Genomic DNA, 22,036 nt, shown 5'->3' with positions numbered 1-22,036 from the left:
TCGTTGTCGCGTAATATTCAGCAGGTTTCTTTGTAAACCACCGTTCGCGCACTGTAAAGTCGTATAGACATTCCTAGGCACTCCAAAGGCCTAATTAAGTTCATTCGCGCCATGAACACTATTTATTATCGTGTTAATTATCCGTTAATCACGTAATTAAGAGCCGTAAATCACCGGTTGTCACAAACTACTGGGTTGAGGGTAACGTCGCCTTCAAAAGAGGGGCCTACTACAATAACTAAGATAATCTCTTAAACAAGTGCAAAAGTGCGAAAATAATCAAAGGTTACACTACACACAAGTCGGATTCAAGTGATTTATCTTGTCTATCTGTTTTATTTTTATTTTTATTTTCAGCATTTTAGTTAGTTTTATTTTTCTAGTTTAAAAACTTTTTCTAACATTTTGATTTGATTAGACGTTGAGGATAAACCGGTACTAAAAGCTCTTGTGTCCTTGGACGACCTCGGGATCTTACCAACACTATACTACGTCCACGATGGGTGCACTTGCCCATATGTGTGTTTAGTGTTACTAAATATCGTGTTTTATAAATTTAAAACTTGGCTAAAAAAGTGTAAAAGGGCTTAAAATATATACCTAAAACATATCGCACTTAGCACGCATCAAGGATCATAAGAACGCTACAGTAATCCTAATTTCAAGTGGAGAGGGTGAAACAATTTCCACTAATTATATAATTTACCCTAATTGCAACCATGAACATGGAATCATCATCATCATCATACTCAGTAAATCCCACCAATAGCAAAGCTAAGGTAGGGTCTGAGGAGGGTAAGATGTAGACAGCCTTACCTCTACCCCGTAGGAATAGAGAGGCTGCTTTAAGTGAGACCCTCGGCTCGATTGTAGTTTTGCATCAAGCCTTAGACATAAGGCACATAACACTCAGCAATTGAGACAAATGCCGATTAGTGCATGTACCCCTTGTCTTTCGGCTATCAACGCCACCACATGATGCATGATTAACCATCCGCCTCTTTTAACGTTATTTTCACGAAATTAGTAAAATAATGTTAGAATTAGTGCACTTTCACTTTTGCCACCCGAGCGCCCACACATATATACATTATATGCGCATACCGCAAGCGGGGCTAACCATGAACACAGAATATAGGATTTAAATGAACACAGTAAAATCGAATGAACATAGTTTATTCGAAGGAACACAGTAAAAGTGATGTACCTGTAACTTCAATAGTGAATGATTGTGGATGAACACAGTACGAAGGCTATTAGATTTTGTTTTGAATTTTTAAATAAAGAGATACAAACTAATATATATGATTACTAATCGACGCGACTTTTAGACGAAGAGGTAGAAACTTATCCATAGAATTTCTAACCAACGCGACTTTTAAAAGAATGGGGTACAAACCTCAAGTTGGTAAGGGGTCTGAAATACTTAAAAGTAGTTTGAAGGGTTGTGACTTTTTGTAAGAGTGTGATATACATAAAAGTAGTTTGAAATATTGTGACTTTTTGAAGGGGTGTGATGAGTTGTGACTTTTTGTAAACATATTTTGTAAACATATGAAGGGTTTTGACTTTTTGTAAAAGTGTGATATATATAAAAGTAGTTTGAAGGATTGTGACTTTTTAAAGGGGTGTAATCAAAACCCCATTGTGACTTTTTGTAAAAGTGTGATATACATAAGCGGTGTGTATATTGGGACATGTTGGGTTGGGTTATGTGTTTATTAAAGCGAAGGTATTAGTTAAGGGTGTGTATATTGGGACATGTTGGTTTGGGAGTTAATATTTAAGGGGTGTGTATATTGGGACATGTTGGTTTGGGTTATGTGTTTATTAAGGCAAGGGTATTAGTTAAAGGTTATGTGTAAAAAGACACAACTTTTGAGTTACCCTAAGGCACCCCAAGTTATTTTTACATGTTGGTTTGGGTTATGTGTTTATTAAGGCAAGTGTATTAGCTAAGGGTTATGTGTAAAGAGACACAACTTTTGAGTTACCCAAAGGTACCCCAAGTTACTTTTTGTACGGTTATATAATAACATTTACCACTTATCAAACTTACGGGCCTAAACGGGTCTATTATTTTTATTTAATATACTAATCAATAGATAACAAGCGAGTCATGCTCGAGAAACTAGCAATGAGCCGAGCTCGAGCTCTTATAAGTTAATCGAGCTCAAGCTCAAGCTCGGCTTAGCTCGTTATCACCCATTAACAATGCAACTCCTTAATATCGTTAGATAAATAAGTTAATCTTAGTTTGTATGACATGCATCATAAATTTTTATATACTTACACTCAAACCACAAATCAATGAATAACTGAAACCAAATCATATCAAATCAAAATGTTGAATGCCTGATGTAACTGACAAAACTTTGAAATCCATGGGATCATAATTTTCCAAATTGGTCACGTGCAAAAACGTTACATAATAAATAACATCATATAACTTCAAAAACCATAGTAACCATTAAACTTCCCAAATCATAGTCTAATTTTTTTAATGGCAAATTTGGATCACTGACGGACCACTGGAGTATCATAGTGCCACCAGCGGAACCACCCGATCATATCCATCTCCACTAGGCAATAATGCCTATACACCTATTCAGGAGGAAACCCCCCCCCCCCCCCTTATGGGAATCGAACTCATAACCTAATGGTCATAAGCCTTATTCCACCCCCGATATACCACTAGACTATAATGCCATGGGTCAAATCATAGTCTAATTAACCACTAATCTCCATATAAACACCAAAATAGACAAAATAAAATCATAAATTAACAAACAAACTACCACAATTAACCATTAACCAAAAACAGACGAAATCATACCAGAAACCGCCACCGTAACTAGGGCTAGAAACATCACCGAAGCTTTAACTCCCCCGCTCGACTTATTATTATCATTATTCCCCGTATCCGCATCCGGACTATCCGCCGGAGCGGGTCCAGCTCCTGGAGATGACGTCGACGGCGACACCGGAGGAGATTTCACCGGCGAGTGAGGTAAAAAACCTGCCGGAATTAGAACATGATCGATTTTGAAGATGCTTAACGGCACCTTATCGAGAAGCGTGCTTTCGACACGCGAATTATCCACACCTGAATCAAGCGTAATAGAATCACCGTTGGTTCGGACCGTTAGATCAAACTTCTGAACCTAATTTGTGGCCAGAGTTCCGATTGGATTCTTCACAGTCAACAAACTACCTTTAGGAACATAAACCGGAAGTGCATGATACAACAACAGCGAAATGAGATCGTTATTCGATAAGTTTTTAAAATCTGGTAAGGATGCAGCGTTAAACGCTGCATCCGACGGTGCAAACACCGTGAGGCCTCTCGGCTCGGTCGTTTCGTAGATCTGTAACACTCCGGTGTCTGAAATTAGTTTTGCAAATGTTTTGCACCCTGACTTTTCCAGCAAGCTACTGATGTTTACATCCAACGGCTGAGATCGGTTTAGAACGCCTGGCGCGATGATTGGAGATGTGATTTCGATCACTGAGATGTTGTATGGAATTTGCTTCACGGATCGGGAAAATAGAGCGTTGAGTTTGGATCCGGAACCACCGGATCCGAATCCGACCTTGCCTGCAACAGTAGAGTAATTGAATCATAAACGTACATGTTATAAAAAAGTTAATCTCAAACCATCCTCATGAATAGTAGTGTAATTTAATCTAATAACTTGGCAGAAAACTGATCAAATCACAAACGTATATGTTATAAAACGTTAATCTCAAACCGTTATCATGAATTGTAGTGTAGTTTAATCTAATAACTTAGCAGAAAATTAATCGAATCACAAACGTACATGTTATTAGTCGACATGACACTTTAGTATTTTTGTTGGTGTGGCATTCTACATCATCAGTCACTTGGTAAGTGATCATCCACGTCACCAAACATGTCAACACTTTTTCTCTGATGTAAAATCCAGTCACAGTTACTTTTTAACATTTTCCCACAACAAATTAAAAAGCGTAAAATGCCAAAGGTTTGATCAATTTTGTCACTTTAGTCTAAAACTCAAACCTTTTGAATCTGGGTCCCTATGGTTTCAATTTTATTGTCATTTTCATCCAAAACCAAAATCTGGTTAGATCTTTCAGTTAACATGCAGTTTTTTTGTCTTTTAATGAAGGGCAAAATTGTCTTTTAACATTTTATTATAACAAATTAAAAAAATCTGACCATTTTACCCTTCATTAAAAGAGAGAGAAAAGACAAAAAAGCTGAATTTTTAACTAAAAATCTAACTAGATTTTGCTTTTGGATGAAAATAGCAACAAAATTGAAAACACAGGGACCCAGATTCAAAAGATTTGAGTTTTGGACAAAAATGACAAAAGTGACCAAATCTCAGGTACCATTTTGGCAGTTTAATCAATTGAAAAATAAATAAACTCAAAGAGATGGATGGTTTCAAAATGTAGCAATACTTCAGGGTCTTTTAGGTAATTACACTTTAAATTTGGACCAAACCTGTAAGAAAATTAATATAAACAATGTTCGCATAAAAAACTGAGAAATTTTCCATTTGTTGAAGAGTTGCTTTGATTTCTGCAACGTAATACAGGTTACCTCTCTCTCTCTCTCTCTGGTTCCTGTTTACTCAAATACTTGTAGTATACTTATAATATGTATATGTATGTTTCCGTATTCTTCTAGGGTTCGCTAATTCCGGATTTAAGCCCTAATTTGTTGCCTAATTGCTTAAATTAATGTAAACTGTTAACTTATAACGTTTCCGATCGACTTATTGCTGCATACGCGTTTGGGTTATTATTATTTTTGCAGTATTATGGAATTGAATTCGTATTCGAGGTTTGAAGTTGCAATATCTGTGGTTTTGGTAATGTGACATTGATCATAAAACAATAATAATCATAAAAAAAAATCAAATAAGTTATGTTATGGCTTCTAAATCGATACGGTTGTTTATAAATCTTTTAGATATAAATTTTTGTTGATTTCTTATAAGCTTTAACTTTTAACCACATTGATATCGGTTAAACTATTGAAAGTTGAAACTCTTACTTACTTCGGGTGCCTTTTATTTATATCAGTTAGTTACCTTACTCACTTATACATGCATAAATTCTTGTCAACTTTTGAGTGGATTAATTAGTTGATTAAGCATACGTTTCTTTTCTTAGAAATATGACCCTGTTTCAGCTTAAATAGTCATAGTGGACGTCATATTCTCAAATCGGTGACACCATGTTTTGACAACATATTCTCAAATCGGTGACCAGTTGGACGTCATGAGATGACTCATAAGTTAACAATGATGTATACATAGGCATGTAAGGTGATTGACGTTGCTCTATTAAATGATGATTTCAGATAGGCTCAACCTTTGGTTCAATATAAGTGAGAGTAATGATGGTATTATAATCTCCATTAATAATCACTTGTGACACTAACTGATATATAAAATATTCTTAACATATAAAGTGCTTAAATCGTTAATTTTGTAATTTTATTTAAACTTCCTATAAAAAAAGTCTATTGTTATAAAATGTAGTTAACTTGTAGCAATAACAATGTGTATATACTCCTACTAGTGGGAAACCCGCGCGTTGCGGCGGTGTCGAAATACGGCCGAGAACATAATTCAAACCTAAAAACATTAAAAATTGTATATAAAAGCACTTCGCGCTTCCCAAAACAAAAGATCATATAAGTTCGGGAAAATGCTTAAAAGTTTGTCCACAAAAGCCACTAAGAATACCAAATTTTTCAATCACACATAGGTAACTTATTGATATGTGAAGAAGCTTGTAGCTGAATTTAGGACACTTATGTCTGCAATCAAGTGTATAAGTAAATAGTAGGAATGTCCGCGCGTTGCCACGAGAACTAATGTTCTTTTAGTACACGTGTGGTGGGTTTCACGTAATTTATTCTAATGCCAACTTTTCTAACACAACTATACCAATTTGAGTGCTTCTCTGATGCAAGGCTGAGCGCATCTCTGATACAAGACTGCTTCTTAAACAACAAACATATTAGGAAGATGACGTTGTTCAGCAGCTTCTTCAACTCGAAGCTGCTACGAACTGTCATCAAACCTTTAGAAAGTAAACCTTTTCAGCGATGAAGAATGAATGGCCTTTTCATGTTGTCACCATTATTCTCTTCTTCAACTCGAAGCTGCTACGAACTGTCATCAAACACAAAATTAGATACAAATTTCCTAGATGTCAGCCTAGGCTAAAGATTACAATTAAAACCATTTCAAAGACACAAGGCTGCTTTCTATCATAAGTCGAAAATAGAAACAATTCACAAAGCTCGAAATAAACTTGGCTCGGAAAAAAACTCGGTTGTAAACGAGCCCAGCTCGTGCTAGGCGTTGCTCAACTTTAAAAACCATAAAAATGCAACCCAACTCACACCAAAAGACCAAACGCACAAATGCCAATAGACCCAACCCCAGGGATGGACCGTTCACACCCCAAAACACATACACTCACTAAAGCAAAGCAGACAACCCCATAAACCCCCAACCCAGGACACACCACAACATCTCCGACCCTCTTAAGAACCCCAACCAGAATGAAAACACAGCTCACTCACGAGCCAAGCTCTAGCTAGGGCCGATCTGTAAACGAGCCTAGCTCGAGCTAGACTCGACTCGGCTCGTGAGCCGACTCGAGTATTTTATTTGATATAAATTCATTTTATTTTTAAATGTATTAAAATAAAACATACTGCGAGAAGGGGTTGAAGTGTTTAACATTTAAAGTTTAATTAATTAATGACATAAAGGTTTGGGAAAATAAACAAAAACCTATACATATAGCACTTTTAATAAGCCTTTCGGTCTTTATAATTATAGTAAAATAATTATAATACATATAGATATTGGTTCAAGTTAGCTCGGATATTTTACAAGCCGAGCTCGAGCTTTGACTTTTCAGCTCAAGTGAAAAAGAGTGCATACCTCTGCACAAAATAAATTGTTATTTCCATTAATCAAGTGAAACAGAGTGCATACCTCGGCACAAAAGTATGCAAGCCGAATATAAAAGCATTTACACTTAAGTTCCTTGTAAGTCGTTGGCTGAGTCAAGCAGAAGTACTCCATAAGTCATAAAAATCCTGCACAATACATAATAATTTGAGCTTTTAACTTCACCTTTTCATATGCCATCTTAAAATTTGATAACAATTTACCATTTTGTACATCCCGACTGGCATCACATTCCTTTATGATGTCCATTACAAATGTTGATGTTACAAAACCAAACATGTCACTCTAACAAAAGTATTGCTAAAAAGTATTTGACCATTTATTCTAAATTTCCTCAAGGCCTATTTTGTAGTTTCTCACCAGCAGAAGCAAAACAAAAATGTTGTGAAGCCATTTAATCACGGAACTCATCCATGAACTTCTGGTGAAATTCAGTCAACCACAAAACTATAGCCGGAATCTTCTCCTCTTGTGGCAATATCGTGCACCGAAAATGCCACGTCCCAGGAACCTGCAACCAATGAACATTTTAATGATAAATAAATGATTTTGATTAGTTCTCATAGTTCTTTCAGTAGTTATGGTTACGTAAAAACTAAAAACATTCACTTATGAACCAATATGAAAAAAGGTATTGAAAATTTACCTGACCAAAACCAGAACCAGACTATACCGGTGGCGTTTAGAAGGCGAGCAGCGTAATAAGCGTCGGGTGTTTTTTTAAGTGATTCCACTTCTTTCATTGCTTTGATGGGCAACCGAATGCGTGGGAAAAGATGCATTGCCTTCTGCTTTGTTACAAGTAACACCCTCTAACTTGTTCAATCCATCTTCCAATATCTATTATTTAAAACTGACAAAAAAAACCAAAATTAAATTTGTTATAGTGGCTATATCATTACACTTAAGGATGAGATTATTTCCTTATATACCGGTACCGTAGCGATATGGCATCGATATAGCCTAATCGGTATTGGTATTAGGATTTCTCAAATGCGGATATTCGGTAAAATACAATACGGTATCTGTACCAGCTTTTTTTGGTATTTCGGCATTCGGTACTGATTATTACTCTCACCGCTGCAAAACAAGTACGTTAAACCTCGTAAATTTTATATCGAGTTGAACTTCACGGTATCAAAAACACCGTATGATATTTATTAATCTATACCTCTTAGGATAAGATCCATTTTTGCTGGATTCATTGTTGTTGCCGGTATTCATATTCAAACTACCGAGACTACCCTTTGATCTTTTAATCGGAAGTTTTTCCTCCCCTTCTGGTGACTTGCCGTTTGCTTCCATACTGACAGCTATATTAACCTGCATGCAAATTCAACGCTTGTTTCTAACATCTTTTAACAAAAAAATGTAACAGCGAATTAACACAACTTACAGAAGCCTCGGCAACACCATTTGGAGAGGGCATTGCGTATGGACTAAAAGGATATGACCCCTGGTTACATTTACTGTATCAGGTATGTATTAAGTATTAACATCCAATGCCTTCTTTAAGGAATTAAAAAATAAATGTAGCATAAATATATAAAATAATAACAAGAATACCGGAGGCATAGATGGATGAGCATATAAGCCACCATGAGGATACATAACATATGGATGAGGTGCGGTACCATAAGGTGGCATAAAATGCTGCAAGTCACACACACACACACACACACACACATATATATATATTAGAAAATGCAGACTAATTCAATATAGATGAAATAACTGGTCAAAATACATAAAAAAAATTAAATGTCGATGACCAGCTTCACATATGAACAGGGTGAGGCACAATAGTTAGAAAGTAATAGTAGTAATAAGAGTTTGAAACAAAAAAAAAAAAACATAAAAATGGAACATTACCATAAAATTTGCTTATATAAATCAACTTTATAGAGCAAAATCCGTTATTTAAGAAGCGTAGTACCTGAACCCCCCACATGTAGGGAGAAGGTTGAGGGCTTGATGCTAAGTAACCATGTGGAGGCATAGGCGAATAAGCCTGTTCAAGAAGTAATTACGTAAACACCACCTAAATTTAGTCAAACAACTCATACCACACATGCTCCAATTTGACTATAAGCTTAAAAGTGTTATAGATAGAAAACCTGAAATCCGGTCCAATCAGGTGGGACCGCTCCCATGGCATTGCCTGAGGGCTGCTCCTGAGCAAACAAAAACCAATAAACAATATAGATAAGGAATGTAAGTAAAACAGATTAACAGCATCTATATACATCCCATGATGCACAAGAGTCAAAAGAGAATCAATTCACCTGGGATGTTGGGTGAGTTTCATTTGCGGAATCGTTTGCCTCCTTAACAGGCGATCCATCGTTCTCCTGACTTCCCATTATTCAGGTGTCAAACCATAACCACTTTAATACAACCTACAACCATCGTATCACTAAACTTCAATACATGCATTTTTGCTTAAAATATTAGAAAAAAATAATAATAATAAAAAATAAAGGCACATTGAGCATGAAATTTGTGGACTTGAAGCCCTAACTGTTAAAATCAAGAACCAATTTTTAAAACCCCTAAACATGCCAAGACTACTTATCAAGATAACAACCATCAATCACATTTGGATAACATAATATCAAAAGCCCTTAAAGATTAACTTACCGTTAAACCTTGTGAACCAGTGTAATGATGATAAATATCAAACAGAAAACCCAAGCTAGTGAAAATTATGTTTGTACCTTCAATTTCATTATTTAATAACTATTATCACAGTATAATGAAATTGAAGCCGAATGATTGAAAAAGACTGAGAGCATTGGAGCCTTTAAAACTAAAATCAACAGGTTTATCGTCGTCATCGTAGAAGAAACGGCGTACCAATTGATAGAAAATATCATTAAATCAAATTTATTGTGTCAAAAAAAAGCATAGAAAATATCAGTTAGGACAAGGTTTAAAAAAACGGAAACGAGTTTCAAGGCGTTTTCCCTTCGCCTCACGAGGTGTAAGCGTCGAGAATTGAGGCGGAATTAAAGCACAAATATTACATATCTTATAAAAATGGTAATACTGACTAAATTCATCATCAAATTCATCAAAAACACACATAAAAAAGACATATGTTGCTTGAAATTGACAAAAAAAACTTAAAAACATCAAAAACAAATATAAAAAACCCCTAAGGCGCTACCTTTTTAGCGCCTCAGCCCCTCTGAGGTGCATATACAGTATAAACCTCCTGAGGCGCGCCCCAGACTCATCTTTTGGCCGTTTCGCCTTGAGGCGCGCGCCTCAACCGTTTTTTAAAACGATGAGTTAGGATGTGTAAGATAATTACCGTCTTTAGAATTCTCAGTTCACTCTTTACGAAACTACTTTCCCAACATATATTTCTGCAAGAACAGATATACAACATGAAATACAAACAAAAATTATCAAATGGTAAGAATATATTACAACTTAAAGTAGCACAATCATTTAAAGTAGTAAGAATAGTTACTTATATGCCCTGATGTCTATTAATTCCTTGAATCATCTGAATCTGATACATACTCAACACATTCAATGTTATAATTACAACTTAAAGTAGCATAATTATTAAAAAAAAGCTCACATCCAAACACCCTGCGTTTAGGCTATCATATATATGACATATGCTTATTATGAAAATCTATAACAAAAATGACTAACCTGGAGATGTGACTTCAAATGATAAAGAATGATCCCTTTTATACCCACTGTCCTCATAATTGTCTTTGGGGTTGCTTCTGAAACAATAGCAAAACAAACAAAATAATACGTATTATGTATTAGTCATGGTTTACTATAATGAAATTTACATGATCATATGTAATGATTCTTGAAATTGAGAACTGCAGTGGATCATTGTATAGTGCGAGTAAGATCTGAGATGTAGAAAACAAATTGGAAATCAAAGGTCATTTTCAGCATGGACAACAACGTCGGTCGATGTAGCTTACGAATCCAGAACACCGGTCGTTGTCCAGGTCAGTGGTTATTAACCATTTAAACAACCCAAAACTCGATTAGGGTTTGGAGGTTTACCTTGGCCGGAGATGCACCTTCAAATCTAAGCCGGAAACAGATTGATGATCTTCTTCTTTGATTCAAAGGTGAATAGAGCGAGCAGATCCAGATCCTGATTCACAGGGAATATGAGAGAGAGAGAGATAGATGTGGGTTTGAAATTCGAAATGCTTGTCGCGCCTGACTCTGTGAGTGTTTGAAGGGCTTTATGACTTTTTCCAAAACGGATTTGTGCGTGTTTAAAGGCTTTTATGACTTTTTCCAAATGGGCTTTATATGTTGGTGTTTCAAAAGAAAAGGGTTATAATGAAACTATCTAATAACTCGATCTTATAACAATTGTTTCTATAGAATGTTTGTTATGTTATCTATCCTTAAAATTACGGAGTTTTGTTAAAATTTGACTAAAGTATAAAGAAATTTTTTAATCAATTAATTGAGAATAGTTTTAGTTTTTAAAATTTTAAAATGAAAATGTTATAGAAACTATTATTTAACTTATTAAATGATTATATAGTATAGATTAGTTGTTATCTAAGCAGTTAAAGCGGTAAAATAGCGGATAGCGGTCAAGGTCCGCTATACGATATATATGTTATAGCGGTGGTATAGCGGTGATATAGCGGTAATTTTTATACCATGCATAATTTATGTATTTTTATATATATTATATACATATACCATTAATTTTATATTGTTTATATATAAATTCACAAGTATGAGGACTAAATATAAACTAATGAAGATGGAGGGGGGTTATATGTTAAAATACCCAAACTTAAATAACCCTAATTATCCCTACTTTTATCATATGTCGTTTTCTTTCACTTTCATCATAAGTCTGTAACAGATTCATGATATCAGACCACAACAGATTCATGAGCTCGAGTATCAGACCGAAGAGAACACTATTACACTAATACCTTGGTGACAGGTGACTGTCGAAGACTGAAGAGGAGAACAAAACTCGAATCGAACAGCTCTGATGAACTCGAGTATCAGACCAGCAATCGAATCGAACAGCTTTGATTCAATTTTTATCAGCTTTGATGAACAGCAATTGAACTCTGATGATGATGAACTGCTTCCAAGACCTCAACCAAGGCTGACCGCTAATATCACTGCTTCAGCCGCTATAAAGGACTACATATAGCGGTCAAATAGCGGGCTATAGCGGTCAAATAGCGGGCTATAGCGCCGCTATTAGCGGAACCGCTATGCCCAACCGCTATTTGGACCGCTATGATGCCAGACCTCCGCTACACCGCTATAGCGCGCTATAGCACCGCTATAGCGCCGCTATTAACTGCATAGGTTGTTATATTCTTCTTTAATCACTTGTATATTAAAGCATATTCTTCTTTAATCACTTGTACATTAAAGCATTATCTATTTGTACTTTCTAATCCGTGGGTCGATATTGAATAAGACAACTACCGAAACGTTGAAAAAAATGTGTAGGTCGTCATGCTATCTTTGGATTTTTTTAAAACAATATAGTTTATAAAATATGTCAAGAATGAGTAAAAAAAATTATAAGTTTGTTGTGGAGGGGTGAATTGTAACTAATTATCTATAATTTTGTTAAAACCTTAAGGATTTAAGTGTAATAAGTTTAGAGACTAAAAAATAAATAGTGTTTAAAAGACCAAATTACCCTCATTTTAGGGGTCTTTCTATAAATAAAGTGGGGGAAAAGTTCTTATTTTTTGGGTATCTTAAAATGCCCTTGCCTCATGCATTATAATATAGTATAGATACCTGATACAATTTGGGTCTGCTATTTGTACATGGGCTGAGAATGGGATGTCAAGTGGTCATTTGCCCATGACAGATAGCTGTTGCTGGGCTCAAACCAGCCAGCCCAAATGCAGTACATCTTTTTAAAAATAAAAGGAATCACAATCACAGGTTAAAAACCGATTATGAATGGAATCCCATTTAACCCTATTACTAGTAGACATGAATAATGCCTATGGCATTGTGCGACACGTGTCATCTCAGTCAGCAAAGGGGCATTATTAGGCGTTTTTCATATATGGGTGTAGTGGGATAATGCCCAATAATTCTCCATTAATGATTACCCAATTATTATATTTTAAAAAAATAAAACAAATATTATTAGTTGGAATATTCTTATCGGACAAACAAAAAATACAACAAATAAGCGTTCTTAAAGCACGCCTCCCCCCATTTTTTGAAAATAACGCCCAAGGGGGCGGTCCAACGGCGTTAAGGGGCGATTTTTTGGGGAAAAATGCCCAAAAATCCCCCTCTACGGGTGATCTAACCGAATATTTCGGAAAATTCCCAAATCTCAAATTCAAACCCCCAATGATGTTTTCTAGATTACCATTATCGTCGTTCGCATATGTATATAGATTTAGGGTCTGCTTGGTAACGGGATAACAGAATTAACGAGGGAGTTGAATAGACGAGATAATAGAATGGACAAAGAAATGAAATTGATCAATAGTGTTCTATCCTCTTGTTTGGTTACCACTTGCATTAAAGTTTTTGTAACCATATCCTAAAATAATTAATATAAATCCCCGTTCAAGATTTTTATTCTTGCTTTTCATAATTCATTTGGATTTATAATGGTTCCAAAATAATATCCTAGCAAAGCCTCTTAATAATTCTTAACAACATAATTTGATATTATTAGTTATATTAATACTAGCTTTTTCTGTTTAAGTTAAATACGCACGTTATCACGCATGCCCTACCTCCTGGTTCAAAAATTGCATCCTTTGTTCTACGATCTGAAACCATTGTTACTAGTGGCGGACCTAGAAAAAATTTTCAAGGGGTGCGGATAAGGGGTGTCACACCCCAACCGATGGCGGAAACATCGGGATGAGACGAACAAATTGCTCAAAACAACATAACACTATTGTGACAATAAATTATTAAATTCATTTCATAAATTGTAAAGTGGGGTACATAGTTCCAAATAAATAAACATAACATTCAACAATAATTAAAAATGCTAAGTGGGTTTCTAATGTCCATCCTAGCTTGATTCTTGTTTTCTTGACCATTCAACCTGCAATATGTATTAAAATAAATCAACAAAAGCATGTTGGCGAGTATACAAGTTTCATACATAGCATATACGTGTTTAAAATGTTTACTCATATCCAAATGTGAAATACAATATCATGTTAACAGTATATACTCGAAACGATGTTACTCTATGTGTCCAAACCAAAGTTTAACGCAATTAAAGTGTACCCAAACGAGTTTGAGTATGTTGACATAGTTTAACCTAACAATACCTGCTCATAGAACAGGAGGGGCGTTTCTCAACCTATAGCGCTACCATTGTTAGGGGAGGCTTGTACGAAGTTAATGAACACATAGTCATTAGGTGTTTACAATAGCATAACATGTCTAACATGATTAAAATGTATCACATAGAGTAAGGATAGAGTGTGCATAAAATGTTTAATGTGTTGTGATGTTTGATATGTAATACATATTGCACCCAAAAGTGTAAAACGAAAATGGGTCATGTATACTCACCTTGGAGTGCGTTGCGTATTTCTTGGAAAGAGAATATGAGGATTGCTCCAAGTGTTGTTGCACAAGAGAATTACCCTATTGTGTTTGGGAATTCGTTAATTAATATTGGGGATTTAAACATATAATAAAACTAGTGGGAACTAATAACAAGGTGTGGGATATTAATTTGTTGAAGGGTAATAAAATGTGATGAATAAAATGATAATCTAAATATGTTATGATAATAATAAAATGATATAACTTATAAATTTTATCTTGTATTTAATAAAATAAATGTTAATTTATTTTGAATATAAAAATAAATACTGATTTTATAAAATGTTGAAATAATATATATTGGATCTATAAAATATTACTAATATTCTAGATAATATTTTGATATATATGTATATATAAACTTAAAATGCAAAAATTTGATAAAATAATTCTGGAAATAATTCTGATTAAATAAATGTAAAACTAATAAATCTGAATATTAATTATGTTTTAAAAATAATTAATTTTGCTTAATAAAAATTAAATAATTCTCTTTAAAAAAAATATAGGAATAATTCTGTTTATATAACAATCAGTAATTCTATATAAAATTTTTGAGAATGTTATTGAAATTTTAATATATCAGTAATCTTTTTAATAATAATAACAACAACAACAATAATAATAATAATAATAATAATAATAATAATAATAATAATAATAATAATAATAATAATAATAATAATAATAATAATAATAATAATAATAATAATATTAAGATACGATTGACAACAGTAACTACGTGCATGAACAATCCGGAGAAAACGTTTTTACCGGTGAACGGCGGTGGCGACCGGCGGAGTACGGCGGTGGGTGGTCAGCGGCGACAGACGGCGGTCCGAAGGGCAACCGGCGGTGGCCCGGTGGCGGTTCTCCGGCGAGCAGTGAGAGAAAGAGGGGGGGTGGTTGTGAGGTGAGGGAGATCGGATGGTGGTGGTTTACGGGGCCAAGAGTGTTCGGTATTTATAAGGAATCGGTAAACATGGAATTGTGGCATGACTGCCAATCTATCGAGCCAATCATGGAAAGGTCGTAATGGAGGTTAATCCCGACAGATCAGCAGTGGCGGATCCAGGATTTTTTTTCTATGGGTTCATCTTTTTTCAGTGGTCACCAAACGTTAAAATTTTTTGGTCGAATACAGGCACGATCCAACCTTTTTGCGGGACCGAAAGCAAATTCTAAAATGGGAGCCCTTTTCATAATTTTGTTTAAAAGTTGCTTACGATCCTAATTATGATTTAACAATACTACTAGATTGACCCGCTATTGCTATTGAGTTGAAATTACTAAACTAGTTCATGAAATACCTTCAATGACCCTCATTCCCTCAACAACTCTAGCCATGATGAACAATGAGTGAAGTTGGCCTTGCAGCTACTATAGTCTAATAAAATTTTGTTGAAAAGAGCTTATATAGGTTAACCCAGTTCCTCTTCTACATTGTTAAAAGAAACTTAAATCATTGTTTAACACTCATGGCTTGAAGGAAAAATAAACCAACATAAAAAAATGTCTTACATGGAGTAAAGTTATAAGCTCATAACCTAATAGGAGAAAAGAGGAAATCCATCTTGAAGAATGCAAAGTTCATTGTCTGTTTGCAAACAAGAACCTTTGAAAGTTTATAAACAGAGTAAAAGCATCAAAACATAAATACACCATGGATGGCCATGCTTGCAGCTAGTGACCTAAAATGGATTAAAAATCAAAACTAGTGAATTAAATACTCATAACAACAAAATTAGTACATGTAAAAAATCAAAACTTGGGACTGGAAAATTGGGGCAGAATAGAATCAGTGGCTTATGGGCTAGGGCAGAACAAAACTAGAAACAAGCAGAGACTGCATATGATGTGAAAAATGAGTCAACATCCATTTCATATTGTCATTCCACTCTAGAAAATTGGAAGTCTACCCTTCTGAACACAAGACTGAAATCCGTGATACTGGTTGCAAGTGGAACCCTAATTCGGCTTTAAATCTATACGAAATAAAAATAAAAATAGTTGCAACAAGGATCGAACCATGTATCCATTGGTTGAGAGCATAAGCTTAACCCGCTGGACTGTTCTTCAATATTAGCTATGGGTTCATCGCATATAACATTTATGGGTTCATTCAAGACTTGTTATATATATCTTCTATAAAAAATTCGAAACTCAGTGGGTTCGTGTGAACCCGTAACATTGTATGTAGGTCCGCCCCTGCAGATCAGGTCTTTGACAGAAGGGAAAACGAGGAAAGCAGGCTGTAACGTTCTCCGTTTTGGCGGTTTATATAAAAAAAAAGAAACAGGTTAATCAGTAGATAAATATAATTGAAACTCAAACCTAGCAGCTCCAGCCTGGAGGAAAAACTGGCTAGGTCTTTGGCTTGTAACAACGAGGTCTCGAGTTCGATCCGGGCGTGCCCCCTTTTTGGCCCTTTAATTCTTTTTCAGTTTTAAAGAATTGCAGGTTAGTCCCTGATGTTTCAAATAATTGAGTAACTGAGTTAGCTGACTTAGTTAAGTGACCTCCTTAACAATTAATCAACCTAGTTATAAATTTAACTTGTTTCTCTAAGGTTTAACTAACCAAGTTAGTTAAACTAACCAAACTTAACCAAAATCACTTTTTATTTTATAACTTTCATTTAATATATTTATTTAATTATTTTAAATTACTAATTTATTTATTTAGTATATTAATAAAATATTATAAAAATCTATTTAACCCAAAATTTCAATATTTTACCGAAATAACGTACGAATTCCCGATTTTTGTACGGTTTTGGGTAATCTCTTGGCAACGATGGATTTGAGAGCTGAGATTAATATGTCTTTTCACTGTTTTTACGTGTTTAACATTGTTTAACGTGTTTTAACGTGTTAATCCATAACATAGAAATCAAACAAGAATATGATCAAAACAATGCATTTTTCATTATGATTCAAGTCTCGAAATGAAATTTGGGAATAAACGAGAGTACAATTGACTAAATTGGAAAGTACAACCCACTAAGCTATAAATAGAAAGTTTAAAAAACGCGAGGCGTTACAAGGGGTTTAACCAATTTTTCAAGGGTTCAAGGGGTGCGGATAAGGGGTTTAACCAAATTTTCAAGGGGTGCGGGGAGAATTTTACCTTATAAAATACACTAAATTTTTTTTTTCAGGGGTTGCGCCCGCCCACCCTGTACTCTTACTAGGTCCGCCCTTGATTGTTACTGCCCTCTGACTCCAATCGAATCAAAGCTTGGTCATGTTCCTGCATCTTCTGTTCTACGGTCTGAACTAAAGCTTGGTCATGTTTCTTCATCCTCTCTTCTACGGTTTGATTTCGAGGGTCGACATTTTGATGAAACTTTTCAAAATCAACGATGAATTTGAACTAGGGGTGTGAATTTTTGACACGACCCGAAAACACGACACGAACGTAACACGAAATTCGCGGGTTTAGGTTTAGTCTAAACGGGTTCAGGTTAGTTTCAGGTTGAACCCGCCAACCCGTTTAGCAAAACGGGTCAGGTTCGGGTCAACCCACTCGGGTTGGCGGGTTGGCCCGTTTAACCAATTTCTATAATATTTTTTTTTACAATATGTTTTTATAATTTGGTGTGTATTTTATGCTATACTTATAACTTAAAAATAGAAATTGACATAAGATTATATGATTTTAATGTAATTTTATTATCTAATTTGTGTTTTTTTTGTAGTAGATGTTAATTTTAATATATTAATTTGCTAAAAAAAATAAAAAACTTCGGGTTGAACGGGTCGGGTTCGGGTCAACCTGCGAATATTTGGGTCAGGTTCGGGTTCATATGTATGAAACGATTTTCGGGTTCGGGTCGGGTTGAACCCGCCAACCCGCGAACACGACCCGTTTAGCACCCCTAATTTGAAACCAATTCGATGAAATTGACCGTACAATAGCTAATTTGAAGTGAAACGAAACAAAATTGAAACAAATTTGACGAAATTGATAAAACCCAGGCTAAATGAAAATTTGATACAATCATGCATGTTATATCAAATAATCATGCACGTTGTCGTACATGATGCACGTTAAACCGTAATGTATTTTACACTTTTTTTATTATATAACTCATTTAGTAAAATCTAATTGTAAAATTATATTCAGAATATATTATGTGATAAGGCTAAAGTATTGTAAGCTAGAAATCACTACTAGAGATGCACAAAATAACCGGTTAGATAGCTGAAATCGTTTATTAACCGAAAATGTAATTGATTAACAACCAATTAGTGAAATTTTTAACCGTAGATTCGTAACCGGTTAAGGAATTTTTAGAAAAAACCAGTTTTATCTTATTTACACGTTAACCAAAAAAAACAAAAAATTAGAAAAATAAGAAAAAACCGGTTTATTAACCGGAAGGAATCCGGCCAAAGTGGATAACAAAAAAAGATAAATCCCGGTTAAAGCAAAAAATGAGATAAACCGACGATTTGGTTAACAAAAACGGTTAGAGAAACAACCATTTTCTCCACCTCTAGACTAGACTGCCCGGTGATTTATTGGGCTTACCCCCGGCCCATTGAGGGATGAAACACTCAAAACACCCTTATATCGCCCCTTCATTTGATTCTAACATCGTGTGCAACATAGGGTCTTTGATATACCTTCCCTGTTCAGGTGAGTTTAATATGAATGAGATAACCACAGCTGGAGGAGAGATTCAGTTGATTGATCTTTCTAATCTGTTGCAGTTGTTCTTCACATCAGGTGCGTGCTTGCGTTCGAACCACCACTTTTCCCCATAATCACGGCCCCAAAAAGTAATTTACACCTCCATTTTAGTTGCTGTTTTCATTTCAATCGTTGCCCCCTTTGTGGGTTTTTTCCGCAGGTGTGAAATTAGGGACGTATGTTGCGCTGTTGTACGTTTATTAGTTTTGCTTTCGCTTGTTTTGGAAGGGATTTTAGCTATTTGAGTTTACATGCACACCAGGTGTTTGATTTAATTCCTCAATGAGATATGCCTCTTTTTGTTTCAGTTTTTGAAACGACTTTGTTTTCGGTGTTTAACTATGTGGGGTTTTGGAGCATATCTCAGGTTGTTAATTTGTTTAGAACATCAGCTGATTGCTTTGGGTATTTTGTTCTGTTCATATCTAAATCTCATATATCGAATTTGAACACTTGGTATAATGATTGAACAGACCAAAGTAACACCCTTGGTTTCACAATGTTTTGTTATCCGCTTTTAGAATAGGCTGGTTTGAGATTAAATTAACTTCAGATATTTTTTTGAATGCGATATTATTACTTTTAGTGTTATTAACTTTCTAAAGCTGTTTTGTTTATTTTTCAGCTTACAGATTGGGAGGAATGACATTTGAGAAAATATTAAAGACTCGAATTCAGAAGAGGCTCAGATTGTAGAGGTTGGTTCTTTGTTTTCATATATTTGAACTTAAATAAATTTGATTATAGCAGTTAAATGTGTCCTCAACAGATTATATAGGTTGACCCGCAAACATTTATAGTTCATTCCTTTTTCAACTAAATGCTGCATTAGTAATCTTAATATTCGAATAAGTTAATTTAGGATGATGCATGCATTTAAATAGACATTTGGCTACTCTCAGCCCTTTCATCTTTTAAGTACGTTTAGATTAAATACACCACTAATCATTCATTTATAAGTAATCGGGTCGAATTTACCACCTCTAGCTATAACTGAGTTTCAATTGCTGAGTTGTCACATATGGTTTTATTGATAGTTATTGTATTGCATGCTGATTTTTCATGGTGAACTATGAAGCTTACTTTTCTTGTGGTAATGTTACACTATAAGAAGAATTCACACCTCGATCTGAAAATATTGAAACCATACACCTCTTTTTGGATGCGTTTAGACATGCTTATGTTAGAAGTTGTAAAATTTAGATACTTAAATGTTAGGCAAGCGCTGTTTATTTATGAAACTAATAGGTAAAATGACCAAAACTGACATTTAACATTTTGGGAATAACTAAGGTTTTGTGAAATGAGTTTACTTGATCATATATTTGATTTTAGTTTCATTCTGACTCAATCCAGTCGAAACCTTTTGAACCATTTGCATCGTGCGGGTTCCTTCTAGTGTATTATTATACAACGCCTTAATAATTCGTTTGTCCTAAGTTACATTTCTAATATCGCTATTTTTTACATGACCACTCACTCTCTGTTCGATTAGGTTAAACCAGGAGGTGTTTGTGTGTATACGGATGCAGATGGGAAAAACGGTTAAGTCATCAGTCAACATCCGATCAAAAACAGGGTACTCTGTTTTGGTCATCGGAGCAGCCGGCTTCGGCAGAACCCACATCAGCGCCGCCTTGAAACGACTGCGTTTTAGGGTTAGATAATTTTAACCATTATTACAATACTACCCTCAAAAGGGCTCATCAACAATTGTGTGAAAAAAGTGAGATTTTTATTATGGAAGGGGGCATAAATGATGTTTTGCTGAACAAACTCTTTGAGGTACTACATGGTAATATTGCTGGTTTTGTTAATATACTTGAAGTCTGTAAAAATGCAAACCCACAGCCTGCAATTGTTTGGGCCTGTTCTAGTTCTGTCAGAAAAAGACCGAACAGATCAACCCCACCCGCAAGCCTATACGCTGCAACGAAAAATGCGGGTGAAGAAATCTCGCATACGTATAATCATATTTACGGGTTGTCGCTAACGGGTTTAAGGTTCTTTACGGTTTATGGACCGTGGGGTAGACCAGACATGGCTTACTTTTTCTTCACTAAAGATATCTTGAAAGGAAAACCGATTCCCATTTGAGTCGAGTAATCATGGGATCGTTGCGCGTGATTTTACGTATATTGATGATATTGTAAAGGGTTGTTTAGGTGCGTTAGACACTGCTGAAAAGAGTACAGGAAGTGGTGGGAAGAAAAAAGGGGCTGCACAGTTTAGAATTTTTAATTTAGGGAATCCTATGCATGTGCCTGTTTCGAATCTTGCAAGTATTTTGGAGAAGTTGTTGAAAGTGAAAGCGAAATGGTGATGTCCCATTTACTCGTGCGAATAGTAGTTTGGCGCAAGGGAGTTTGGGTATAAACCGACGACGGATCTTCAAATGGGGTTGAAGAAGTTTGTTAGAAGGTATGAGAAGTATTATTGTTCGGGGAAGTGGTAAACTTGTTCTTGAATTCTTATTCGTTTTGATATACTCAGCATGATTCTTTTGTTAATTTTGCACTTTTTGAAAACAACTTATATTGTTTTCAATTGTTGGTATATGATGTTGCATCAAGTTTGGAGGAAAGAGGGATCTCACACGTGTTCTTATTAACTCGCGCGGATGTAATTTTTATGTAGCATTATTATTGTAGGATTGTTGACTAACAAAGCAAGTTTATGTGGTTGGACTTCTATCGTTTTATGGTATTCAAATAAATAGAACACATTAGTTTGAATGTTTATGATGTTTTCTTGTTTAA

At 35.1% G+C, this 22,036-nt stretch overlaps 2 protein-coding genes and 1 pseudogene across 3 annotated transcripts; 1 reads left to right on the top strand and 2 right to left on the bottom strand.

Annotated features, from left to right (window-relative positions):
• Positions 1-2,810: 2,810 nt before the first annotated feature.
• LOC110902241 (fasciclin-like arabinogalactan protein 10) lies at positions 2,811-7,238 on the bottom strand. Its single transcript, XM_022148949.1, has 3 exons — positions 7,193-7,238; positions 3,215-3,598; positions 2,811-3,106 (listed from the first exon to the last, which is right to left on the bottom strand). The coding sequence occupies exons 1-3, from the start codon at positions 7,236-7,238 to the stop codon at positions 2,811-2,813; spliced, it is 726 nt and encodes a 241-aa protein (XP_022004641.1).
• LOC110900176 (bZIP transcription factor 68) lies at positions 5,783-11,211 on the bottom strand. 2 transcript variants are annotated; one of them, XM_022147086.2, is made up of 15 exons: positions 11,034-11,131; positions 10,659-10,735; positions 10,468-10,509; positions 10,306-10,360; positions 9,275-9,388; positions 9,107-9,163; positions 8,926-9,000; positions 8,556-8,642; positions 8,386-8,445; positions 8,161-8,312; positions 8,021-8,069; positions 7,636-7,842; positions 7,350-7,500; positions 7,014-7,117; positions 5,783-6,176 (listed from the first exon to the last, which is right to left on the bottom strand). In XM_022147086.2, exons 5-12 carry the CDS (start codon positions 9,350-9,352, stop codon positions 7,837-7,839), a joined length of 564 nt encoding a protein of 187 aa, XP_022002778.2. In that variant the 5' UTR covers positions 9,353-9,388; positions 10,306-10,360; positions 10,468-10,509; positions 10,659-10,735; positions 11,034-11,131; the 3' UTR covers positions 5,783-6,176; positions 7,014-7,117; positions 7,350-7,500; positions 7,636-7,836. The 2 variants fall into 2 exon arrangements, with proteins under 2 accessions (XP_022002778.2, XP_022002779.2); XM_022147087.2 differs by lacking the exon at positions 10,468-10,509 and having other exon boundaries at positions 11,034-11,211.
• A 7,887-nt stretch (positions 11,212-19,098) lies between these two features.
• Positions 19,099-22,036, top strand: LOC110900177 (annotated as a pseudogene).

The sequence above is a fragment of the Helianthus annuus genome, chromosome 13 (genome assembly GCF_002127325.2).
Source record: "Helianthus annuus cultivar XRQ/B chromosome 13, HanXRQr2.0-SUNRISE, whole genome shotgun sequence".
Taxonomy (NCBI): domain Eukaryota; kingdom Viridiplantae; phylum Streptophyta; class Magnoliopsida; order Asterales; family Asteraceae; genus Helianthus; species Helianthus annuus.
This window is presented reverse-complemented; position numbering and strand designations above follow the sequence as displayed.